Source organism: Triturus cristatus, chromosome 11 (assembly GCF_964204655.1).
Source record: "Triturus cristatus chromosome 11, aTriCri1.1, whole genome shotgun sequence".
Classification (NCBI taxonomy): Eukaryota; Metazoa; Chordata; class Amphibia; order Caudata; family Salamandridae; genus Triturus; species Triturus cristatus.
Genome location: NC_140594.1, coordinates 875,178,046 through 875,199,831, shown reverse-complemented (window position 1 = coordinate 875,199,831; position 21,786 = coordinate 875,178,046). Strand labels below are relative to the sequence as shown.

The 21,786-nt window shown below is 47.6% G+C and overlaps 1 protein-coding gene across 2 annotated transcripts in view; it reads left to right on the top strand.

Moving 5' to 3' along the window:
- The window catches only part of MLF1 (myeloid leukemia factor 1), a 179,956-nt gene that overhangs the window by 90,741 nt on the left and 67,429 nt on the right, over positions 1–21,786 (top strand). For both annotated transcript variants that reach the window (XM_085634742.1, XM_085634741.1), the window contains one exon: positions 11,837–11,996. In XM_085634742.1, coding sequence (XP_085490868.1) covers positions 11,837–11,996 — 160 coding nt within the window. The remainder of the gene's footprint in view (positions 1–11,836; positions 11,997–21,786) is intronic.

Sequence of the window (21,786 nt, the reverse complement as noted above, 5' to 3'; positions counted from 1 at the left end):
TATTGCCCTTCGTAGCAGGGCTATACTGGCTTTTAAAGTCCCTCTGCTTTGTTACGCTGCAGCGGGCCTTTAACAGCCGGTATAACCCGCTACGGCGGACTATAATGCTATATTATTTCTGCGCAAATTAGTGTTTTAACATTGCGGCGAATCTGAAGCTCTGTGGCGCTCTCCATTGATTTGCAAGAAAAGTTTCATTCCTATTGGTTATTGTTCAACCACTTCCATCTTTTTCATAAGACTACACCCAATCCAGTCACTTTTATACTGTCTCTTGTTGGAGAAAGGTGCAAACATTTTACCTAAAGAGCAAATATGGCAGAAGGCAGTCCTCCAGCAGCTTCTCTACAACCAGAGCAGGAAGGTGATACATATGAAGGTGTGTCATCAAGAAAGGAGAGTGATGTTTGGGTCTGGGTTATGGTGCCTGTGTGGAAACTCTTAAGAAATATAGTTATGGCACATCATTGATGTGGAAGCATGTGAAGACCTACCATGAACGTGTTAATTTAACAATGATGAAAGAGAAAGCAACTACTTCAATTCATGCTGGTCCATCAACATCTTGGGCAACACTGCAGGAACATTACTATCACAGCAACCTGCAGTTATCTAAAACCAATGGTTATTCACTGTGGCAACTGCCACTGCCAAGAGCTAGTTGTAAAGAAAACGAATGACATAACCATGTTGGAGAAGGTCAAGATTCATCATTTGTTTCCTTTTTACTGTTCAAAAACAGTACTGTTATTCAGTATGCAACTGTTTTGCAAACAATTTGTCTCCAGTTTTTTACATTCAATGTAGTTCTTTTTTCAAATAAAGAAGAAAAAGTTGGTTGTAATTTTTTTTTAAAAAAAGGTTCTTGTTAGAATCGCCATATTTTCCATAACGAGCTGTCTGTCTCATTACTATAGTGTGCCTCTGTATTTCAGTGTGCGCACTAGTGAGTACATGGATGCATTAGTGTACAAGTGAGTATGTGTCTGGGTGCATCAGTGTATCTATGAGTGTATTGATGAGTGTATTAGTGTATGCAGGAGTGTCTACTTGGGTGTGTCAGTGAATGTATTAGGTGTTCTGGTTGTATCAGTGTATGTATGACTGTGTGCCTGAGTGTGTCGTTTGAAGAAATATGTGCCTGGGTGTGTCAGTGTATGGACGGTTGTGTGCGTAGCTGTGGTGCTATATAAATAAGTGTGGGACTGGGTGTGTCAGCGTACGAATCAGTGTGTGTTTAGGTGTGTCAGTGTATGCATCAGTGTGTGTCTGGGTGTCAGTGTATGAATCAATGGGTGCCTGGGTGGGTTAGTGTATGTATCAGTATGCAACAGGGTTTGCCAGTGTCTGGCACACCTGGGCATGTTAGTGTCTGCATTAGTGTGTACCTGGGTATGTCAGCGCATGCATTACTATGTGCCTGTGTGTCAGTGTATGCATTAGTGTGTGTCTGGGTGTGTCAGTGTTTGAATACGTTTGTGCCTGGGTGCATTAGTGTATATATCAATTTGTGCCTAGATGTGTTAGCGTATGTATTAGTATATGCCTGGGTGTATTAGTATCTGCATTAGATTGTCCCTGGGTGTGTCATTCTATGCATTAGTGTGCCTATAGGTGTGTCAGTGTATGTAGTCTGTGTGACAGGGTGTCTCAGTGTTTTTCTGGGTGTGAAAAGCTAGCCTGGTATATGATGTCCGCTAATGTAAGTGGGCACTGTGTACCAGTCCAGACAACCCTTATGGTTATTTAAGAGGTTTTAGACAACCTTAGAAAGATCTCTAAGTGATAGCTGTGGAGAGCAGCCTTCGGGCTTAGTCGAGAAGGAGTGTCTAGCAGCTTGTTTTACCAGAATGCAATCTTATAGTATAGATTAAGTGAAAAGAACCACACCAAGTATTTATAAAAAAATGCATTTATTATAGAATACTCTCTAGTACGTTCCAGTATCTCCAACATGGAGATAAACACAATGCACAGAATACTTTAGCTGAGAAAAACACAGTAAATAGCACAAAATACACAGTGGACTCCGGGGAGGGGGGGGGAGGGGGGGGGAGATTTGTATTGGGGAGAGGGCAAACCATATACTAAGAAAGTGGAATAAAAACCACAACTCGGATCAAGACAGGGTCGAGAGAACGTAGAAGTGCTGGGGCTCCAAGGAACCACCCAAGGTGAGTAGATAGAGACCCCATGGAGAGCGAGTGCAGTGTGGAAACACGGCCGCATTCTCTGTACAACTCTATGTGCAAGTCGCGGTTGGATTTTTAAAGACTAAGGACTCTTCCCAATGGGCACTGAAGAAACCCCTTGGAAGACAGAAGGTTGGAGAGTCGCCCCACCCGTGGATACCCTAGTACCCTCGTTACCTACACCAGGGAAGCCGGGTGCATACGTGTGATGTGGTGTCGGAAACCGCCGTCAAATCCAATGGAGGACTTCAAGAAAGTGCCGCTGTGGAGGAAGGAAGAAATGTCCGGTGGAGTGCGAGGATGGATTCTTGATGAATGAGATGTACCTGCAAGCAAAGGGGACAAGATTCTATGTCACTCAGGGGTGACCAGGAGACTTGGAAGGCAAATGCCCTCCGATGTCTGGTGTTGCAGGTTGGATGACGATGGCCTTGACTCTACAGCTGTGAGGACCAGGCGATGCCGAGAAGGACCAGGAGTGGTGCAAGAGCTGTTCCATGAAGGATGTCAAGTGCTGAGGGGTCGGTGTCCGGCGGGAGCACCAACAAGCCCTGGCAAATGCAACCAAGGCAGGAATCAAAGAAGAAGCCACTTCCGAGCCAGCAAGGTCCAGGGGACTCACCAATAACAGGGGAGTCAGGGCAGGCCTCGAGCAATCAGGGGAGCCAAAAAAATCAAGTGTGACCCTCTAGTGGATCCACAGGCCCGAGGCACTGGAGTCGCGTTAGGACCTCAAGCAGCTCACCAAAAGATGCAGGCCATGATGCGGTGTAGCTGAAGATTCTGGGCACTGGAGGTGCTCGAGGTTGGGGCTACTTGGAGCCTGAAGTTCTCCTTGGTAAGAAGTTAACAAGCCCTTGCAACTGCAAATTGATGCGGTGCACAGGGGTTCGGTTATTGCAACCACCACAGGGGATACTGGTCTCAAACTTGGTGAGAGGGCAGGCCTCAGGAGCTGGGAAAAACCACCACCTGTATTGCAGAGCCTTTGGAGTCCGGAGAAGCTCAGGATCAGCAGACCGGTTGACTTAGTTTCGGTGCCTGCGAATGCAGCGGAGTGACTCCTACACTTCACGGGAGATTCCTTCAAGTGTCTTTGATGCTTCACAGGCCTTGGAAGGTTCCTGAAGGGAGACGAAGTCAGGCCCAAACGAAGTTCAGTGAAGTCCAGAGTGCCCAGGCGGTAGAAGTAGTGTCTGATCTGAATCATATCCCACGACGAGTCTAGGGACCTACACCAAGGTAAACTCTTAAGTACCCTAGGGAAAGGGTTGGGAAGATTCAGGGGACCCTCCCAGGGGAGGGTCTGACGGGAGGGCGTTACTCCCATGTCCTTTGTCCAGGTTCGCACCAGAGCGGGAGCCAGCGGCTCCCAGAACTGGTTTGAAGTGGTCTATGCACAGGTACACCAAGTGTGCCCCTCATGCAGACTTTATGGTGCTGGCAAGCGCACCCACACGGTCCCAATACACTAAAACCTGTCTGGGAGGTGGTCACACCTCCCTGTGTCAGGATGCCTATTGTTCCACCTTCCTCTGCTCAAACGTGGCTCAACAGCAGGAGGGCAGAAATATGTCTCTGGTGGGCAGCAACCATTTTGTGTTGTCCGGGTCTAGAAGGTTGGCACCGGGAACACTGAGAGCCTAACGGAGGGCTCTTCCAGTGCTTGGAATCAAACCTCCCACACCGTTTACAGTGTGGTGGTAGGATTCAAACATGTTTGATACCAAACATGATAGGATTTATTGCAGCCGTTTTCGAGATGGTCATCGCGTAAATACGCTGTGCCCCTTTATATAGTAAACGGTTGCTTTACTGACAACCCAGGAGAATGAACTCCGTTAGCTGCAGGTGTGTCCTGCTCCTGCAGGGGCACCCTCTAACTTAGAACCAAGCACCCTACCTTCAGGATTGATAAGGCCTGCTATAGGGGTGACTTATAGGCTTAAAGTACAGTGGCCCTAGGAAACCTATATCTTTAGTAAGTGGTGTTACCACCAGCTTCCACAGGCTGCAGAGGCAGGCATGTAGTTCCATTTTGAATGGTCTCCCGTGGGTGGCATAATGCCTGCTTCAGCCCATTGGGAACCTCTGGGGTACCTATGCCCTGGGTACCTTTGTGACATATACTAGGGACTGGTAAGGGTACCCTAGTATCCAATCTGGGATGTACCCAAGTACTAACCACAACAATTTAAGGGAGAAAGCAGCTAGACTGAGCTCCTGATTAGCAGGATCCCAGTCGGACTAGTCAAAAACCAGCATAGCACCAGGCAAAAAGTGGGGGTAACCATGCAGAAGAATCCTGCCATCCTACACTGGGTCTGTTAGTGTATGTTTCAGTATGTGCCATGGTGTGTTAGTTCATGCATTAGTATATGTCCTGGTGTGTTAGTGTCAGAATTTCTGTGTAGCTGGGTGTGTCAGTGTATGCATTAGTATGTACCTGGGTGTCTATAATGGTCTCTGTACGGGCATGTGAGAGTCTCTGGGTATGCGATTGGGTGTGACACTGTCTGTATGGGTATGGGTATGTGAATGTGAATAAAAGAAGTCTGTAAAGGTATATGAAAGGGTGTGAAAGTTTCTGTATAGGTATGTGAATGGGTGTGGTGCTGTTTAAGTATGGGAGTGAGTGTAAGAGTCTCTGGGTATGTGAGAGTTTCTATGGGTATGTGAGAGGGTGTGAGTGTATGGATATGTAAATGTGTGGGCTACTGTGTATATGTGAATGGAATAAAGGAACTCTGCATGGTTATGTGGGGGGTGAGAGTCTCTATGGATATGTGAATGGTTATACAGGTGTCGATGGGTATATCAGAGGATGTGAGAGTCTATAGGTATGTGAATGGTTGTGATACTGTGTATGGGTATGTGAGATGGTCTGACAGTCTATGTATGTATATGTGAGATGGTTTGACAGTCTCTGTATGGGTATGTGAATGGGTATAAAGGTGTCTACATGGGTATGTGATAGGAGGTGACAGTCTATGTATGTGTATGTGATTGGGTGTGACTGTATGGGTATGTAAATGGAAATAAAGGAGGCCTGTATAGGTATATGAAAGGGTGTGAGAGTTTCTGTATGGGTTAGTGAATGTGTGGGTGACACTTCTTGTATGGGTTTGTGAATGGGTGTGAGAGTGCCTCTATGGGGTTATGAATGGGTGTGACAGTGACTGTATACGTTTGTAAATGGGTGTCACTGAGTCTCTATGGGTATGTGAATGGGTGTATAGGTGTCTCTATTGGTATGTGAATGGGTGTGACAGAATCTGTATTGGGGTTGTGAATGGGTGTGACAGTGTCTCCATGGGTATGTGAATAGACGTGACAGTGTGTGCATTGGTGTAATAGTGGATGTGAGAGTGTCTGTATGGGATAGTGAGTAGGTGTAGCAGTACCTTTATGAGTATGTGAGTAACTGAGTAACTGTGAGAGAAGAGCGAGTATATAAATATATGTGGATCCCCCACAAAGTTACACGGGAGGCGGGGGCCGCATTGAGCCTCGCGTGCAGTCTGTGGTGTTCGGAAACGATAAAAAAAAAATTAGGCATTTTCATGACTATAATACACCCTCACCCCTCATTTTAAGCATACACAAGGGGTCAGGAAACCTCTCACCTGACCCCATCACTCAATATTCACTGTAGTTTTCAACGCCTGCGACCGTTCCCCAGCAAACAAAATGGCAGCCGCAACTTTTCTTTGAAGGTGCGGCTAGCCAATCAGGAGTTCGCTAGTGTGAGTGAATCTTTGGATTACTCACAGGTGGATACGCGGGTAATCTTCGTCCTTACATATACAAATTTGTTTTCCATTTAATACCTCTCAAACTACTGAACAGATTTACACCAAATCACAAAAAGCACAATCTGCTTACCAAGATTTAGCTCCCTCCCAAATTTGGTGTAATGCTGTCCAGCTGTCTGGGCTATAGTCGTGTCTAAAGGTCCTATGAAGATTAACATGAGTAAAATGCAGTTTGGAACCCCGCCCCTTTTTTCCCGGCCCCCACTACACGAAACAACCCAAAACTTACAAGACACCGTCTGCATTACTGGGCAAATTTTGACAGAAAATTACAGGAAGATTCATCAACCAGCGCCAAAGATATAGCCAACTGAATATGACCTTTTTGATAGAATCTCCATCCTAACAATAACTACCTACTTGTGACCGCCAGTAGCGAAAAGAACAAATATTTATATAAACCGGTTTGTGTTGCTTTTGCACCATGCAACATGGTGCAAGAATGACGCAAGCCATGTTTTTTTAAGCCACGCAAGGCTTTAAGAGGCTCCAAACATCTGAAGTAACACAACGCACCACAAATCACTGCATTGCTTTACACTGCCATGGGTAGGCACTCCATGGGCATTGCGTGGGTGTTCCCATGCAATTCCCATGGTTTTTGGCACATTTCCTGATTTACTGGACCTTGTAAACCATGGGAATGCGCCAAAACAATACTCTTCACTGGGAGAGGCATAACATGAAGAAATATCTTTATTTCTCCTCATATTTTCCTCTTTCTATGTGTGCTGCAGAAAAAGGAAAAAGCCTCTCAGGATTGTTTTTGTGCAGGAAGGCGCCCCTTCCTGTACAAAACAATCCTGCCTACAACACAGGCACCCTGCAACATGGTGCAATGGTACTTGCATTGGCAATAGGCTTCCAAAACGGCGCCAGCAAAATGGAAAAGGACAGGAATGCACCCTATTGGATAAATACGCCACATTCCTGCCCTTTCAGGCCTAGAGTGCCGCATAAAGTATGCAACAAAAAAAAGCAGAGAACACTAGGTAGTTCCCAAGTTTAGGTGGAACATGCATACATGTGTGTGTGTGTGTGTGTGTATATATATGTATATATATATATGTACACACACACATGTATGCATGTGTATATATCCTACTGGCGGTTGTCAATAGGTAGTTATGATCGGGATGTAGTTTCCATAGGAAAACCTTTTTTTGTTATGCCAATAACTTTAGCCCTGTTTGATGAATCATCATGAAATTTTCAAAACTAGTTTGCCACTCATTTCAGCTGCCATCTTGGATGTTTTGGGGTGATCCTTCAAGCGGGAGCTGATAAAAAGGGAGGGGGAGGCCCTAAAGTGTGTTTCCCCATGCAATGGGCATGCACAGCTACAGCCCGACCCCCTGAACAGAATTTCACCAAATTTGGCAGAAAGGTTGTGTTTGGTGCAAAAATTGACCTTTTAGTGTATTGGTGTAAATCTGTTCAGCAATATTTGAGATATTAATGAAAATGCTAATTTGGATATATAGGGACGTGAAGGGTTGGCAGCCATCTTGGGGCTGAGTCCTACAAAGAAACATTTTGATAAGACAAAAAAGGAGCAGGTTAGGAATGCCCTGACCCCTTAGCTCTGGTCATGGGCCAAAAAAACACTTTAAAAGAAAGAAAAGAATGGTGCAAAAAATGCAACCAATTTGTTTTTTTTAAAAAGCCGGCTCTCGCGCTAATTTCTAATACAGCCCCTGGATGTCCCAGGTCCCCGAAGCATATATATATATTTTTTTTTAAAAGGGTGTGTGCATGGACTCCTTTTTCTGAGGCTCTTTGAGCCCCGAGGACCACCACCTTCCGGGGACTAAAGAAAGGTTTAGGGGGGGGGGGGGGGGGGGCTAGCGTGCGGACCCCTGGACCACTAAATAACAGCCATAAGTTAGTCCCCCACAGCAGGATTCCTCAGACCTCGTCGGAGGCCCGGCCCCCTTTCTCAACCACTCTGCAAAGGTGCCTCCTGGCGCACTACTGGTTGAGGAATGTAGTCCCCTTGGCTGCTGTGGGTCGTTGGGGGCAAGAACCCTTATTGTTGCCACAAGTAAGTCCCCAAAGAGGGATTTCTGAGACCTCGTCAGAGGCCCCGTCGCCTTTCTCAATCACTCTGCAAAGGGGCCTCCTGTTGCACTACTGGTTGGGGGATGAAGTCCCCTTGGCTGCTGAGGGTCGTTGGGGTGCAATAATCCCTATTGTTGCCACAAGTAAATCACCCACAGTGGGATTGCTGAGACCTTGTTGGGGACCAGCCCCCTTTGTCAACCTCTCTTGAAAGGGGCATCCTGGTGCACTATTGGTTAAGGGATGAAGTCTACATGTGAGTGCGCCAGTAAACTCAGCTCTGTCAGCGGCTGGCGGACTTATTCCCGAACTCTGCATTCCAAGCAGAGCTCTAAGTGGCAAAACTCCACAAACTCCGCCAGCTGAGCGGAGTTTACCGCCCACCCCAATCAGAGACTTACAGACCCACTCAGACACATATATCTACTTACAGCCCCACTCATACTCTCTCACACCCACTTACAAACCTTCTCAGACATTCATACTCCCACTGAGACAATCATGAACTCACTCAGACACTTAGTGTCAGAGGTTATTGGTTACAGTTAGGAAATACAATTTAAAAAACCTTAGAAATTCACTTAAAACAACAAAGGTTATAGGGACGTTATAGTTTAGGAAATACATTTTGAAAATCCTTAGAAATGTACTGAAAAAAACGAAGATTAAAGGAACGTTATAGTAAGCTCAGATTTCACTCGTACAAAACCATAGAAATTCAGCAGTTATAGTTACCTTAGCTAACTATAACTTACACCCCTGCAATGCACTGCTTATGACCTCACATATTACATTACTCATAACATGGTCAGTGACATCATTGATGACATCTCAAATGACACCATCCACAGAGCCACTTATGCCCCCATACAACCTCTCACCCACCCACTCACTCACTCATAGAGCGTGATAATACAACCAGTCACTCACCCATACAGCCACTCACACACTCATACAGCTACTGGCACACCCAGTTATTAGAACAGTTGATGGACAGAATGTTGAAAAAATGTCAAACATGCACCCCCAGTACAGAGATCTGGGCCTAATTCTATTGTTCATTTGCTCACTATGCCACCGCAGTTTGGACTCCCTCCCCTCTTGGCTGGGGATGAGTGTTTGAAATGTGTCAGCACTGCGCCAATAATCTAGTGTTTACACCCAGTAATTAATCTATACAGCTACTCACAAACCCTCTTACTTACCCATACATCCTCTCAGTAGAGCCACTCACTCACCCATACAACCACTCACTCACTCACACAACCACTCACACACACGACACAGCCACTTATATATCCATTCACACATCCATACAACCACTCACTCACCCATACAGCCAATCCCACATTCATTCACTCTTCCATACAGCCACTCACACACAAACTCACTTAACCACTCACTCAAACAGCTACTCACTCACCTATGCAGCCACTTACACACCCAGTCACTCATACAGCCATTCAGACACCCACTCACTGACCCATACAGCCACTGCCACACCCACCCGCTCACTAATACAGCCACTCATACAGCAATTCACATAAACTATGTTAAAAAAGGGAATCACTCAGCAGTACCCAAAGTATACTCGTTTAGATTTTGTGGTACCTTAGTATATATGTTTAACACACAAAAATGTTTAGAAAACACTACAGTCACTGATGACGTCATTTGAGATGTCATCAGTGATGTCATCAGTGATGTCACTGACCATATCATGAGTGATGTAATATATGAGGTCATGAGCAGTGCATTGCGGGAGCATAAGTTATAGTTAGCTCAGGTAACTAACTGCTGAATTTCACTGGTATTGTACGAGGTTTAACTCTACCCACCCATGAACCCTAAAATTACCCATACCTCCCTTTACCTCTGTACAGCCCTAATTCCTATAGTTATTCTTAGCACCCTTTACCTCACAACCTCACATGCTAAAATCCCCCTTACCCTCCTACACCTCTACCTACTCCATAGCATTAAAATTCTCCAGCAATGGCTCTTTCCTGGATTCAGATGCTTGAATCACTCCCCCTTAGAAAATGGTAGTCCCTCTGTAACTTTGAAATAGCAGTACAGGGCACTAACATAAGTAAGGACGTCAGCAAGAGTTCACTTAAATAATACATCCACCTCATTATAAAAGATCAGAACTTTGGCCAATAAGGTGAGAGTTCTCGGTGAATCACCCTCCCAGAGGAGTTTACACCTCAAATTTCATAGCACAAGTAATGGAAACCCATGGTAGAAATGACTGAGGTGATCCTTTATCTGGTGTGGAAGGTGGGTCGCATATGTATCTATGAAAAATATCAGCACTGGAGAATCACAGTTAAAGGTTAATAACTTGTGTTTCTCCAACATTGAATCTTTCATAGATTCACTTGCTTGCAATCAGAATAGCAAGCTGTGAACATTTCCAAATGATTTATACCATATATGATGATGGTGGAATGTCAAAGGAACAGGCTCACTTTATTTGAAGAACTGGTGAAGAGCTTCCTGCCCTACTGTTGCATCTCTGTTTGCAACTGTTTGCCTCATTAGTGTTTCATGAGGTGTGTGTGCTCCTCCATGTTGCAGCCCTAAAGAGAGTGCTGATGAAGCAGCAATGCTTCTTGCGGAATAAATTTAACTTTCTGTGCCAGAGGCCTCCCAGCTTTTGCATCGTAGAAAGTTATTGTCGCTTTAACCTATCTTGAAATGTGTTGTTTTGTCACAGGGAAACCCGTCTGTGTCCAGCTAGAACCTTAGGCCTCTTTTGGCATCTAAAATGAGTGAAGAGTTTGTTCTGCTGTAGTGGTTGGGTTTTTAAAAAATGCCTAAGCCCTTTCTGTGACTTACTTGCTTTTTCATACTGAATACAGGTTCAGATCACTGCTTTCTGATTTTTGAAGTTATGAAAAAAGTATCAACACTGTGCAGACCAGCTTGCTACTGTCTTCCCAATCTCTACTTTTTGTAGCAAAATGAGTTTTAAAATGTGTGTGACATTTTGCCGACACTGGTGACAGCTTGAAATGTACCCCGCCATCTCAATGAGTTGGTACACGATGTCTACACTATAAAGGGGTGGGGGGGTCTGTTGATCACCTGTTAGAGTTTTAACTTCTTATGTTACACTAAATTTAAATGTGCCTTTTCATTGGCCTCTTTGCAGCTGTTGGATCTAATTTTGCTCTGAAATTAACATTTGAATTTGAGCTCCGTAGGATTATTTATCACAAGCTGTTTATGCTCTATTAACTATTGACTTTAGTAACAGTGACTCTCCTTTTCGGCTACCAAAACTCTTGGACAGGCATGTCTTAGTTGTAATCATTGTTTGGCAAATTATTGTGACAATGTGTACCTAAATATGCATATGTGAAAACTTTGAGTTTAGGGCAATAGATCATAACAGACAAACAAATGGGTAGTATTTCATGTATTATTGTCAAATCCCTGTTATCCACTCTGGCCGTGAAGCAAATCACAAAATGTTTGTTTCACTAAATTTAGTTATAGCTTTGAAAACATTGATCATAAAGTTGTAGGATAATGTTTTTGTAACTAGAGGTGTTTCAGCAGTGCATTGCATACAGACAGCAGTTCTGTTGACTGCTATAATTGCTAGAATGTACTAACAGTATCACTCAGTCATTACATTTGTTTCCCATCGTGTTTTCAGTGAAATAAAAACATCCTAGCTTTTGTCCAAATAAAATATTTCTCTGAATATTTTGATTTTGTGACAGATATTATAAAGTTGTAACTGTGTTTTTGTAGATTAAAGAAACCATTAAAGGAGTTAAAGATTCTGAAAGTGGGATTGAGAAGATGGCAATAGGTCACCACATTAAAGAACGTGCCCATGTAATAAAAAAAGCTAGAAACAACAGAACTGGGAATGAAGAAGTACATCAGGACTTTCTCAATTTGGATGAATGTAAGCAGTATTCTGAATTTATTTATATTGATATAATAGTTTATACAGCACAGTATTTTATACAGCACAATACAAAAAAAGACAGTGTGAAGTTTGACAGTGGTTTAAAAACATTGTTACAGATGTGATTCATTGGGCATACTAGAGGCCGTGTGACTGCAGTCTCTATAGTCTCTATAGTATTTTCAAACATGTTACAAATTGCTTTTTTAGGTTCTGCAATACAGAGATACCCCACCCTCCCACCCACCGAATGAGGACTCTTTTAGGATTAGACATATAATAGTCCTAACAACCTGAATCAAGGACTCTTTGTATCAAGACCTCCTTATATAAAATATTTGTATATCACAGATAATTACAGATACTCTTTTTAATGACTTCTTGAGATGTTCTCTTCCTCAGTTAGAAATATGCTTTTCATGTAGAAGTTCAAGAAAGTCTGCTCATGAAATAACAAAATATTGAATCAAGAAATGTACTGTGATTCAGCATCAGCTAACCCTGGTAACTCCCAGTATACAACCATCTTTGGTTTGGTGCATAGGAGGGTATGACAGGTATGTCCTTAGCAGATTTAGGTTTGATAGTTTCCATCGGTTAGTTAGCTTTCCCACAGTAAATGATTGGTCTAGAGATTTATGTCAATGTCCATGCGATAAGATGTCTACCCAATCAACAATACATGTGATTTTATTCTGCAAATGTCTTTTACTCGAAAGATCAAGATGGATTTTGCCAGTGTTGAAGAGAGGGGGTGGAGGCAATGCCGCCCTGCCTTTTTATATTTGCAACTGTTGGAAAATGCTTATTGTGTGGGCGTAATGGTTGGATTTTTGAAAAGCATATTGAGAAAAAGGAAATGCATCAACTGGTTAATCTTGGTATGAAGCTGGTTACTGTATACAATTTTAGTATTTCCTTCAGATGAATATTAGAATTAACTGATGGGAACTGTAAGGATTGAAACTCTTGTATAGATGGAATTGTGTGTATTTTTAATTCTGAAAGTTTTTAACATGCTACTTTCATGATTTTTAATATCAAAAATCGAATAAAGTATATTTGTTTGATTGATTGAATCAATCAGTTGTACGCAAAACGTCAACTACATGCAACATCTTCCAACATGTCATACCTAAATTACGAATCGAAACCTTGCTAAAGTCCTCCAAATCCTTTATACTTTACTCTTGCCTTACTCCTTTACCATAACTACATCTATTCATCTTTATTATGAGAAGATACTGCTGAACTTTTTGCACAGCTGTATGTAATATTCTTGTGTCGAGGATAGGACACTCAATAATGTATGTTGAATTGTAGCATGAACATAGTAAAAATACTGAACAGATGCATTTCACCTTTGACCATGATGGTACTTGCCATAAAATAGATTACAAAAGAAGAGATGGGGTTATTACACTCTAAATATTTTACGTTGATGTAAGGGTAGCACCAATCCCCATTACCCAATAACTGTCCAGTACACTCTCAGGCGTGAGGTGGACTTCGCATCTTTCAAGAAAGATCATCTGTCAAAGTGAGACCAGCAGTGCAGGGCATAGCCCTTGAACCAGAGTGGGAATGCACTGCCAATATGCCCCACGCCCCTCTCCTCACATGTCACCCATAGACACACCCATAAGTCTACCGCATGTCCAACTGGGTGAACATATGCTCTTTGAGTAGTTCATGCTACCAGGTGTTAGACTAGTACTGCCACAGGCCGACCAGCAGGCTGTGGCACATTCCATTGGCCAATGGACAGACTCCTCCAGCCCCAATAAGCCTGGACCAGGGTCACCCTCTGATGAGAAAGGTCAGTAATAGTATGCTCTGAATTATATGTGAAACTGATAGTTGTGTAGTTGTATTTTAGTTTGTTGCTGTATGTGTATATGTGTGTGTGTGTGTATATATGTACATGTATGTATTTATACCCCCTCCTCCTAGCCTTAAACCAAAGCAACTGTGTATATATTTACAGTATATGTATGTGCATGCATTTTAGCTATGTGTATAATTATCTCTTATTTTAAATATCAAGCCCCGACAGCTCAGTTCTCTCTATTTATGTGGGCTACTTCCAGTGAGCTAACCTTTTACTGCTGTATACTTTTTTTTTTTTTTTTTTTTGGAACCGTTTATTGCAGTTTATAGAAGTTACAGGTATGGGCCTACAACCACACGGCCGGCCGCTAGAGCATCAAAAGCATATTACATACATACAGCAAAAATTTTTCTCAGCGGTGCACAGTAGGAAGACAGGAGTGATCAATGGTGCAGGCCTCACAGCTCCATGCCCACAGTACGGTTCCATTTTCTTAATGCAAAACAACATAAACAAACCACAACCGCAAGGCAACCCTCGATCCAAAGTGACAACACGTGCTCCATAAGTGGGGGATCCAAACCAGCAGCAAAATTCTGAAGAGGGGGACGGGAGTAGATCAGGGACTGGGGGACCGCGCGCCCGCGGCCAAGGGAGGGGCGCCATCTAGGGAGACGGAGACGGCGAGGCCGCTGGTAGCAGCGGCGGCTCACAAATACCCCCGCGGTAGGCGTTCCAGGGGCCCCAGAGTTTCATCCACGCCCCAGGCTTACCCCTCGCCACATACACCACCTTTTCACGAAACATACACCAATCCATATGCTCTTTCCAGGCCGACACCGCAGGGGGCCTCTGGGATCCCCACAATTGGGCAATATCACGCTTGGCTATCATGTATCCCAGAGTCACCCACCGCGCCTGCGGGACCGAGTAGTCATTTGGTTCCCAGACATTCAGCAAGCATCTCCTCGCTTCAGGCAGCAGCGCGACACGCGTAACCATTCGTAGAACCTCATGCACACCACGCCAGAATCGCTCCACCTTCGGGCACTCCCACAGTATATGCATGAAAGTCGCCAACGCACCACAGCCACGCTTACACATTCCATCACCGGCAAAACCCATACGTAAAAGCCTTGGCCCCGTCACATAGACCCGGTGAAGGATCTTGAGCTGGACGAAACGAAGGCGAGCCGGGATGGCCACCTCTTTCGGAGAGGCCACCGCGGAAATCCAATCCTCGTCGTCCAGCTCCAGCCCGTCGGCAACCCAAGCCTCGCGGAGACTAGTCAGCAGACACGATCTATCGTTAATCAATTTTTTGTATATGAGGGAGATCGTGCTGTCCGGGACATGGCCATCTAGCACTCTGTCCTCCAGGGGGGAAGACTCCGGAATGGATGCAACATCCGGGAAGACGGAGCCCAGCGCATGGCGGACCTGTAGGTACCGAAAGTACTCACTGCCCTGCAGCTGAAACTCCGCCTGCAGCGTCTCAAAAGTTTTGAATCCCCCCCTCGTCCAGAGATCTCCCACCGTGCTGATTCCGATCGTGTCCCACTTCTCGAAGCCCTTCGACGTCCACAGGGAGCCCAACCTCTCAGATGCATACAGCGGAGACGCTCGGGTCAAACGGTCCTTCCACCCCATAGCTGCATTAGCCGCGTGCCAGACACGCACCATGACACGCGTCGGTCCCGTCAAACGGGAGTCGGGCGCGCCAGAGTAGAGCGCTCGATTATAATCGCCACCGGGCAGAAGCGTCCTGTCCATCTCAAATGCCGGGTTCAAGGCGGGCCCGTAAAGGCCATGGTTAATTGCAGCTAGTTGGGAGGCCCAGTAATACCGTTTGATGTCCGGGAGGGCGACCCCTCCATCGTACCACGGGAGCGTCAATTTAGCCAGAGCAATACGCGGCCTCCCGTCCCAGAACAGGCGCCGCTGGAGGCCCTCCACCTCGCGAAAGTAGCGTGCCGGGGCCAAGTCCATGGTATTCTGGAGGGCGTAGAGGAAGCGCGGCAGGGACATCATTTTAAATAAGGCCGCTCGGCCAAGCGGCGAGAGCGGCAGACGCCGCCAGCGCACCACGTCCTCCCTCAGACGCTGGAGGGGGGGCAACAAGTTCCGCTCATAGCGGGCCTCCGGGTCAAGAGTGATATATATACCCAGGTACCGGAAACCCTGGGAGGCAATCTGGATCGGACAGTCCCGTGGCAGGACCGGGGCCTCCCCGGAAAGCACATAGACACAGGATTTCGCCCAGTTGATGACCAGGCCTGAGTTGCGACCGAAGGAGCGCAAAACATCAACCAGGACGATCAGTGACTTGCGCGGGGAGGCGAGATACAAAAGGATATCGTCAGCATAGAGGGACACGCGGTCCTCATGCTCGGGGGTCCAGCGGAGACCACGGATAGAAGGGTGCCACCGCAGCCACTCCGCCAGGGGCTCCATGGCCAGGGCGAACAGGAGAGGCGACAGGGGACAACCCTGTCGCGTGCCCCGCCCCAGCGCAAATGGGGCAGATACTCGCCCATTCACCACCACCTGCGCCAACGGGCCCGAATATAGCAATTTGACCCAGCTGACGAAACCCGGGCCGAACCCAAACTTCGCCAGCATCGCCCAAATATATGGCCATTCGAGCGTATCAAACGCCATGGTGGCGTCCAAGGACGCCAAGATGGCCGGCTCCCGCACAAACGGGACACGTGCGAGCACCCCGTGTAAGCGCCGCAGATTAAGCGCCGTGTTGCGATGTGGTATAAAGCCCGATTGGTCTTGGTGGACCAAATCGCCCACCACGCCAGCCAACCGGTTGGCCAACACCTTGGCGAGGATTTTGGGCTCCGCGTTCAGAAGCGAAATCGGCCTATAGGATGTGACCCGCTCACGGGGCTTCCCCTCCTTATGGATCACCACAATTGTAGCCAGACGCTGGTCCGGCGGGAGGGAGCCCCGCGAGTGGGCCGCAAGGAACATCGCGCGCAGGTGGGGCGCCAACACATCCGGGCGTAGCTTGTATAGCTCAATGGGAATACCATTGGGGCCCATGGCCTTGCCGGATGCAACCGAGCGAATAGCCGAGGCAATTTCGTCCGAGGTGGGCGGGGCATCCAGCGAATCCCTGTCCTCCACCGTAAGGGAGGGCAGTGCGATGTCCCGAAGCAAGGCATGGGAATCTTCCTCCGAGCAGGGAGAAACCGGGGAGTAGACTTCGCGGAAATAATCCGCGAAGCAGGAGACAATGGCTTCCGGCTCAGTGACGCACACACCATCCACGCTCTCAATCAAAGGCACCACGCGGCTCGCTCTTTCCCTCTTGTCCAACCACGCAATCAATTTGCCAGCCTTGTCACCCACATCATACAATCACCCCTGCTGCTCTCTACTGAGGCCCCTGGCCGCCTCCGTGACGAGGGCCCGATAGGCCGCCTGCTTTAAGTGCAAAACATGCAACTTAGCGTCTGTTACCCCGCTCCCCAGGTCACCCTCCAGTTCTGCAATCTCGGCCTCAACCCGGGTCACCTCCTCCCGCTCGCGCCGCCGGGCATTGGAGATAAAGGAGAGGGCCTCCCCTCTAAGAACCACCTTGAAAGCCTCCCACAGGGAGATGGCAGACGGGACCGACCCCACATTCTCATCGAAATAGCGCTGTAAGGATTTGATCAAGTCAGCACGAATGGTGGGGTCGCGCAAATACCATGCATTGATCGGGGCCACCCTGCCATCCCCCCTCGGGAAGACATCGAAATGCAACAACAATGGGGAGTGGTCTGAGATACCCCGTGCCAAATGGCGCACCTCCCCCACCCTCCCTGCATGGGCCGCCGGGACAAGGATGTAATCAAGCCGCGAGAGGCTACCATGAGCCCCCGAGTGGAAGGTGTACTGTTGCAATACGGGATGCTTTAAGCGCCAGCAATCCACCAGGCCCAGCGTGTCTAAAAGGCCGGGCAGCCACGCCTGTGCCCGGGGGAGGTCCCTAGGGGGATGGCGATCCATAGACCCAGAGGCAACCGCGTTAAAGTCCCCTCCAACCACCAACAGGCCACCCGGAAGGTCCAGAAGGAGGCGCCCCAGGTCCGCAAATGTAGTGGCTTGTAACCCAGGCGGGACGTACACTGATATAAAGATAAACACTCTACCCTCCATTCGTCCCACAAGAACAGTGTAACGTCCCCTCTCATCATGGCGCACCTCGTCAATCTCCAACGGGAGCGAGTTCTTGACCATAATACCCACCCCCCGCGAGCCCGAAGTGAAGCCGGAGTGGGCCGCCAAACGATATCCCCGCCGATTCATTGCATGAAAGGTGTTACCTATAAGGTGTGTCTCCTGCAGGAAGACAACATCTGGTGAAATACGTTTTAAATACTGCAGGACCACACCACGCTTAATCCTATCCCCCAGGCCGTTAACATTCCATGACAACACAATCAAATCCCTACCCCCCATCATACGTCAAAACAATCGGTCGCCCCCCACCGAGCATCTTAAAAACAACAAAACAGTTGCGGGTTTGCCTTGCGGTGTTAACAAACAACACACCCCCCCCACCCCCCGGTCCCAACAGAACTCCCCCCTCCCTGCACCCCTGCATGAGCCCAGACAGCCCCCCCAAAGTGCAGTGTGCCTGTCGCCCCATAACTAAGTACTAACTAGTCCCCCAGAGGAGGAGGGAAGCCCCCAGCAGACCCCACCCGACCTCCATGGGAGGGGAACATACGAAAGCAATATATGGTAAAGGAACAATATCCAGAGCAAGGCCTATACAGTCACCCCTCAATTCTGATCCGGCGGGCCCTCCCCGCCAGCCGCGCCCCCCCCACCCCGATCTCCAGGCAAAGTATCTAACCAGTCCCCAGCCGCCTCGGGCCGGTCGAAGAAGTGCGTACGGCCATCCACCTCCACCCTCAGCTTAGCCGGAAAGAGCATTGAGTACTTGAGGTTTAGGTCCCTTAGGCGACGTTTAATACCAAGAAAGCTCTGTCGCTGCTTCTGGACCGCCGGAGTAAAGTCTGGGTAGAAGTGTACATCCATGTTGTCCAGCCTGACCGGTCCCTGTTGCCTGGAGGTCTGGAGGATGGCGTCTCTGTCCCGGAAATTAAAAATCCGGGCAATAATAGGCCGCGGCGGGGCACCGGTCTTAGGGCGGCCCCCAGGGACCCGGTGGGCACGCTCCACCGCAAAAAGCTTACTCAGCCCCCGGGGCTGGAGATGGGTCAGGATCAATTCTTCCACGAAGAGATCTGCCGCCTCCCGGCCCTCCGGCACACCAATAATGCGAACATTGTTCCTCCGGGCCCGACCCTCGGAATCCTCCAGTCGCCGGTCCATCAGGGCGCTCGCCTGGCCAAGCCGGCGCACCTCCTTCTGGAGGGCCACCACGTCCGTCGTGAGGCTCGTTGTGGTGTGGGCCAGGGAGTCAACTCGGTCGTTCGTTTTTGACAAGTCTGCCCTCACAAGGCCCACATCCACCAGGACCGAGTCAATTTTTTGCGCCAGGGTATCGAAACGCTGGTCCACTGAGGCCTTCATCTCTGCGATGGCGCCCATGACGTCCCGGAGGGTCAGGTCCACCGGTTGGGCAGGCGCCTCCGTCGGGCCCACCAGGGATGACCGCGATGTCTCCGGAGAACCCTTCTGGAGCGTATAGCGATCCATACTATTGGCCTGGTGCGCCGTGCCACGGCGGGTTGTCTTCATCTTCGTCCGGTCGCCATCTTGTTTGGCGGACATGCTGGCCCTTCCACCGTCGTGCCAAGATCTCCGAACGGGCCGCCACACCAAATCACGGGTGTCAGGGGGGGGGGGCGGGGGCGGCCACCGGGCCGCGGGTCAACCCACCGCCGGCGGGTCAGCCGGGCACCTGGACAAGGCAACACCACCGCACCCCGCTCCACAGCCCGACCCCGCCTGAGGCAAGGAGGGTGCAAAAGCGAAAGTGAAAGTGCGGGGTACGCGAGTCGCCCAGCCCCGCTCGCCGCTGTTATTCACTTCGTCCCCGGATCGCCCCACTACTCCAATCCGGGGGGCCGGCGAGGAGAAGGCCGCAACCTTCAATCGATGCTCCCACCGGTGTTCGGGGTCCGATTCGAGCCCAAAAAACGGGTGGCGCCTCAGCTCGGGTTCACCGACACAGTCCCCTCAACAAGGACAGGATATCTCCAGGATTAATTCAGGAGGTCGCGGAGGTCCTCGGGAGCCTCGCACCTACGCGGCCATCTTGGTTGCGCGCTAGGCTCCTCCCTACTGCTGTATACTTATATGATGTTTTATATATCTTGAAATCTATGTGTATATATACATGTATGTGTGTGTGTATGTGTGTCTATATATATATATATCTATATATACACACACACACACATACATTGATACACACAGATATATACATCTCACAGAGTGGCGGTATCCGCTCTGTAGTTATAGTTAGGGTTACCAGAGATAGGGATTTCTTGAATTTTTGTCCCTTAATAACTTTGTACCCATTTGACGAAACTCCACAAAACTTTGCACATCTGTTTCATCCATTACATTGATGGAGAATTGAACGTGTTGCAGTGCTTGGTCAAGAGACTGCCAAGAAAAAAAGGGGGGAGGTCCCAAAATACACTTGAAATCCAATTCATTTTGCATAGACTTTTATATTTCATGTAGCAGCAAAACGGCTGAATGGATTGTAATGAAATTTCCCAGCAGTGTACAATAGAGTATGAAGATGATTCGTTTTGGTTTTGTAAGTGATGTTATGAAGTAATAAGTGCCAACAACCTACTGATGTCTTGTTGCACAATACTACTGAAAGTAGCAAGGAAGCCCAGAAAATAAACTAGAGCGCATATGTAAAGTTTCAGAATTACTACATGAACAGCTAAACGACACATTTATGGTCACATGATTATGTAAATCAGTAAACAAATTCATAACAAAAAAAGCAAGAAATCACTTTAAATCAGATTGCCACTCTGTAATTATAGTTGGTCTTCCTAAAGATAGGATTTCCTCAGATATTAGCTTCTTAATAACTTTTCATCCATTTGTCAAATCACCACAAAACTTTCCGGACCTATTGAATTTCTACATTTTTAGATGATGTAAATTTGTGTGGTGAATCGTTATGGGGATGCAAAGATAAAAGGGGTCCCAAAACACATTTCTGATGAATACATCTGCCAGTGGATTCCTCACCTTGTGAATATCCCCTGTGCCAGCATTCCACAGAATTTTTCCTAGCTCTCCACGCGGACGTGGACGTCATAATACCACGGCTCCGCTCGCGACTCCGTATTACGTCACCGGAGCCATAAGAGAGCCACGTCGGCGTGATGACGTTAGTTCCCTTTTTTCCGCGCCGTCGACGCGTAACGGTTTTCTAGCACTCTCCTTGGTTGAAGAGTTACTTTGTAGTTAACTTGTGAGTTACTGTTTTTTAAAGTACTCATGTCTTCATCGAGATAGTCAGGATTTAAGCCATGTAGGGAATGTGGGTGTCACATGTCCATCACTGACGCCCATGAAGATTGCTTATGGTGCCTGTCATCGGATCACGACGTGGAAGACTGTTCCTGTTGCAGGAAAATGAACCCAAAGCCACTTAAGGAATGGGAAGTGAAGCTGTTTATGGCCAAGGCAAAAAAGGAAGGTAGAGGTCGCAAGCGAGACAAGTCAAAGCCGGAGTCGTCGACTTCACACTCGTCGAAGTCAAGAAGACATAAGAGAAAGAGGAAACATGAGTCTCGGCACCGTTCGACGAAGGGTAGAGCTTCGAAGTCGACTTCACCTCGACGTCGCAGTAGGGACTTTGTCTCATCTTCGCCTTCTCCTTGTGTCACTCCGGAGAAGTCTCCTTCGCCTAAGGTAACTCCGGCGCAGTCTCCGGCGCCGAGGGATTCACCAGCTTCCGACGCCGTGCCGGATCAGGATGCTGAACTTTCTCCTGTTCCTGAAGGT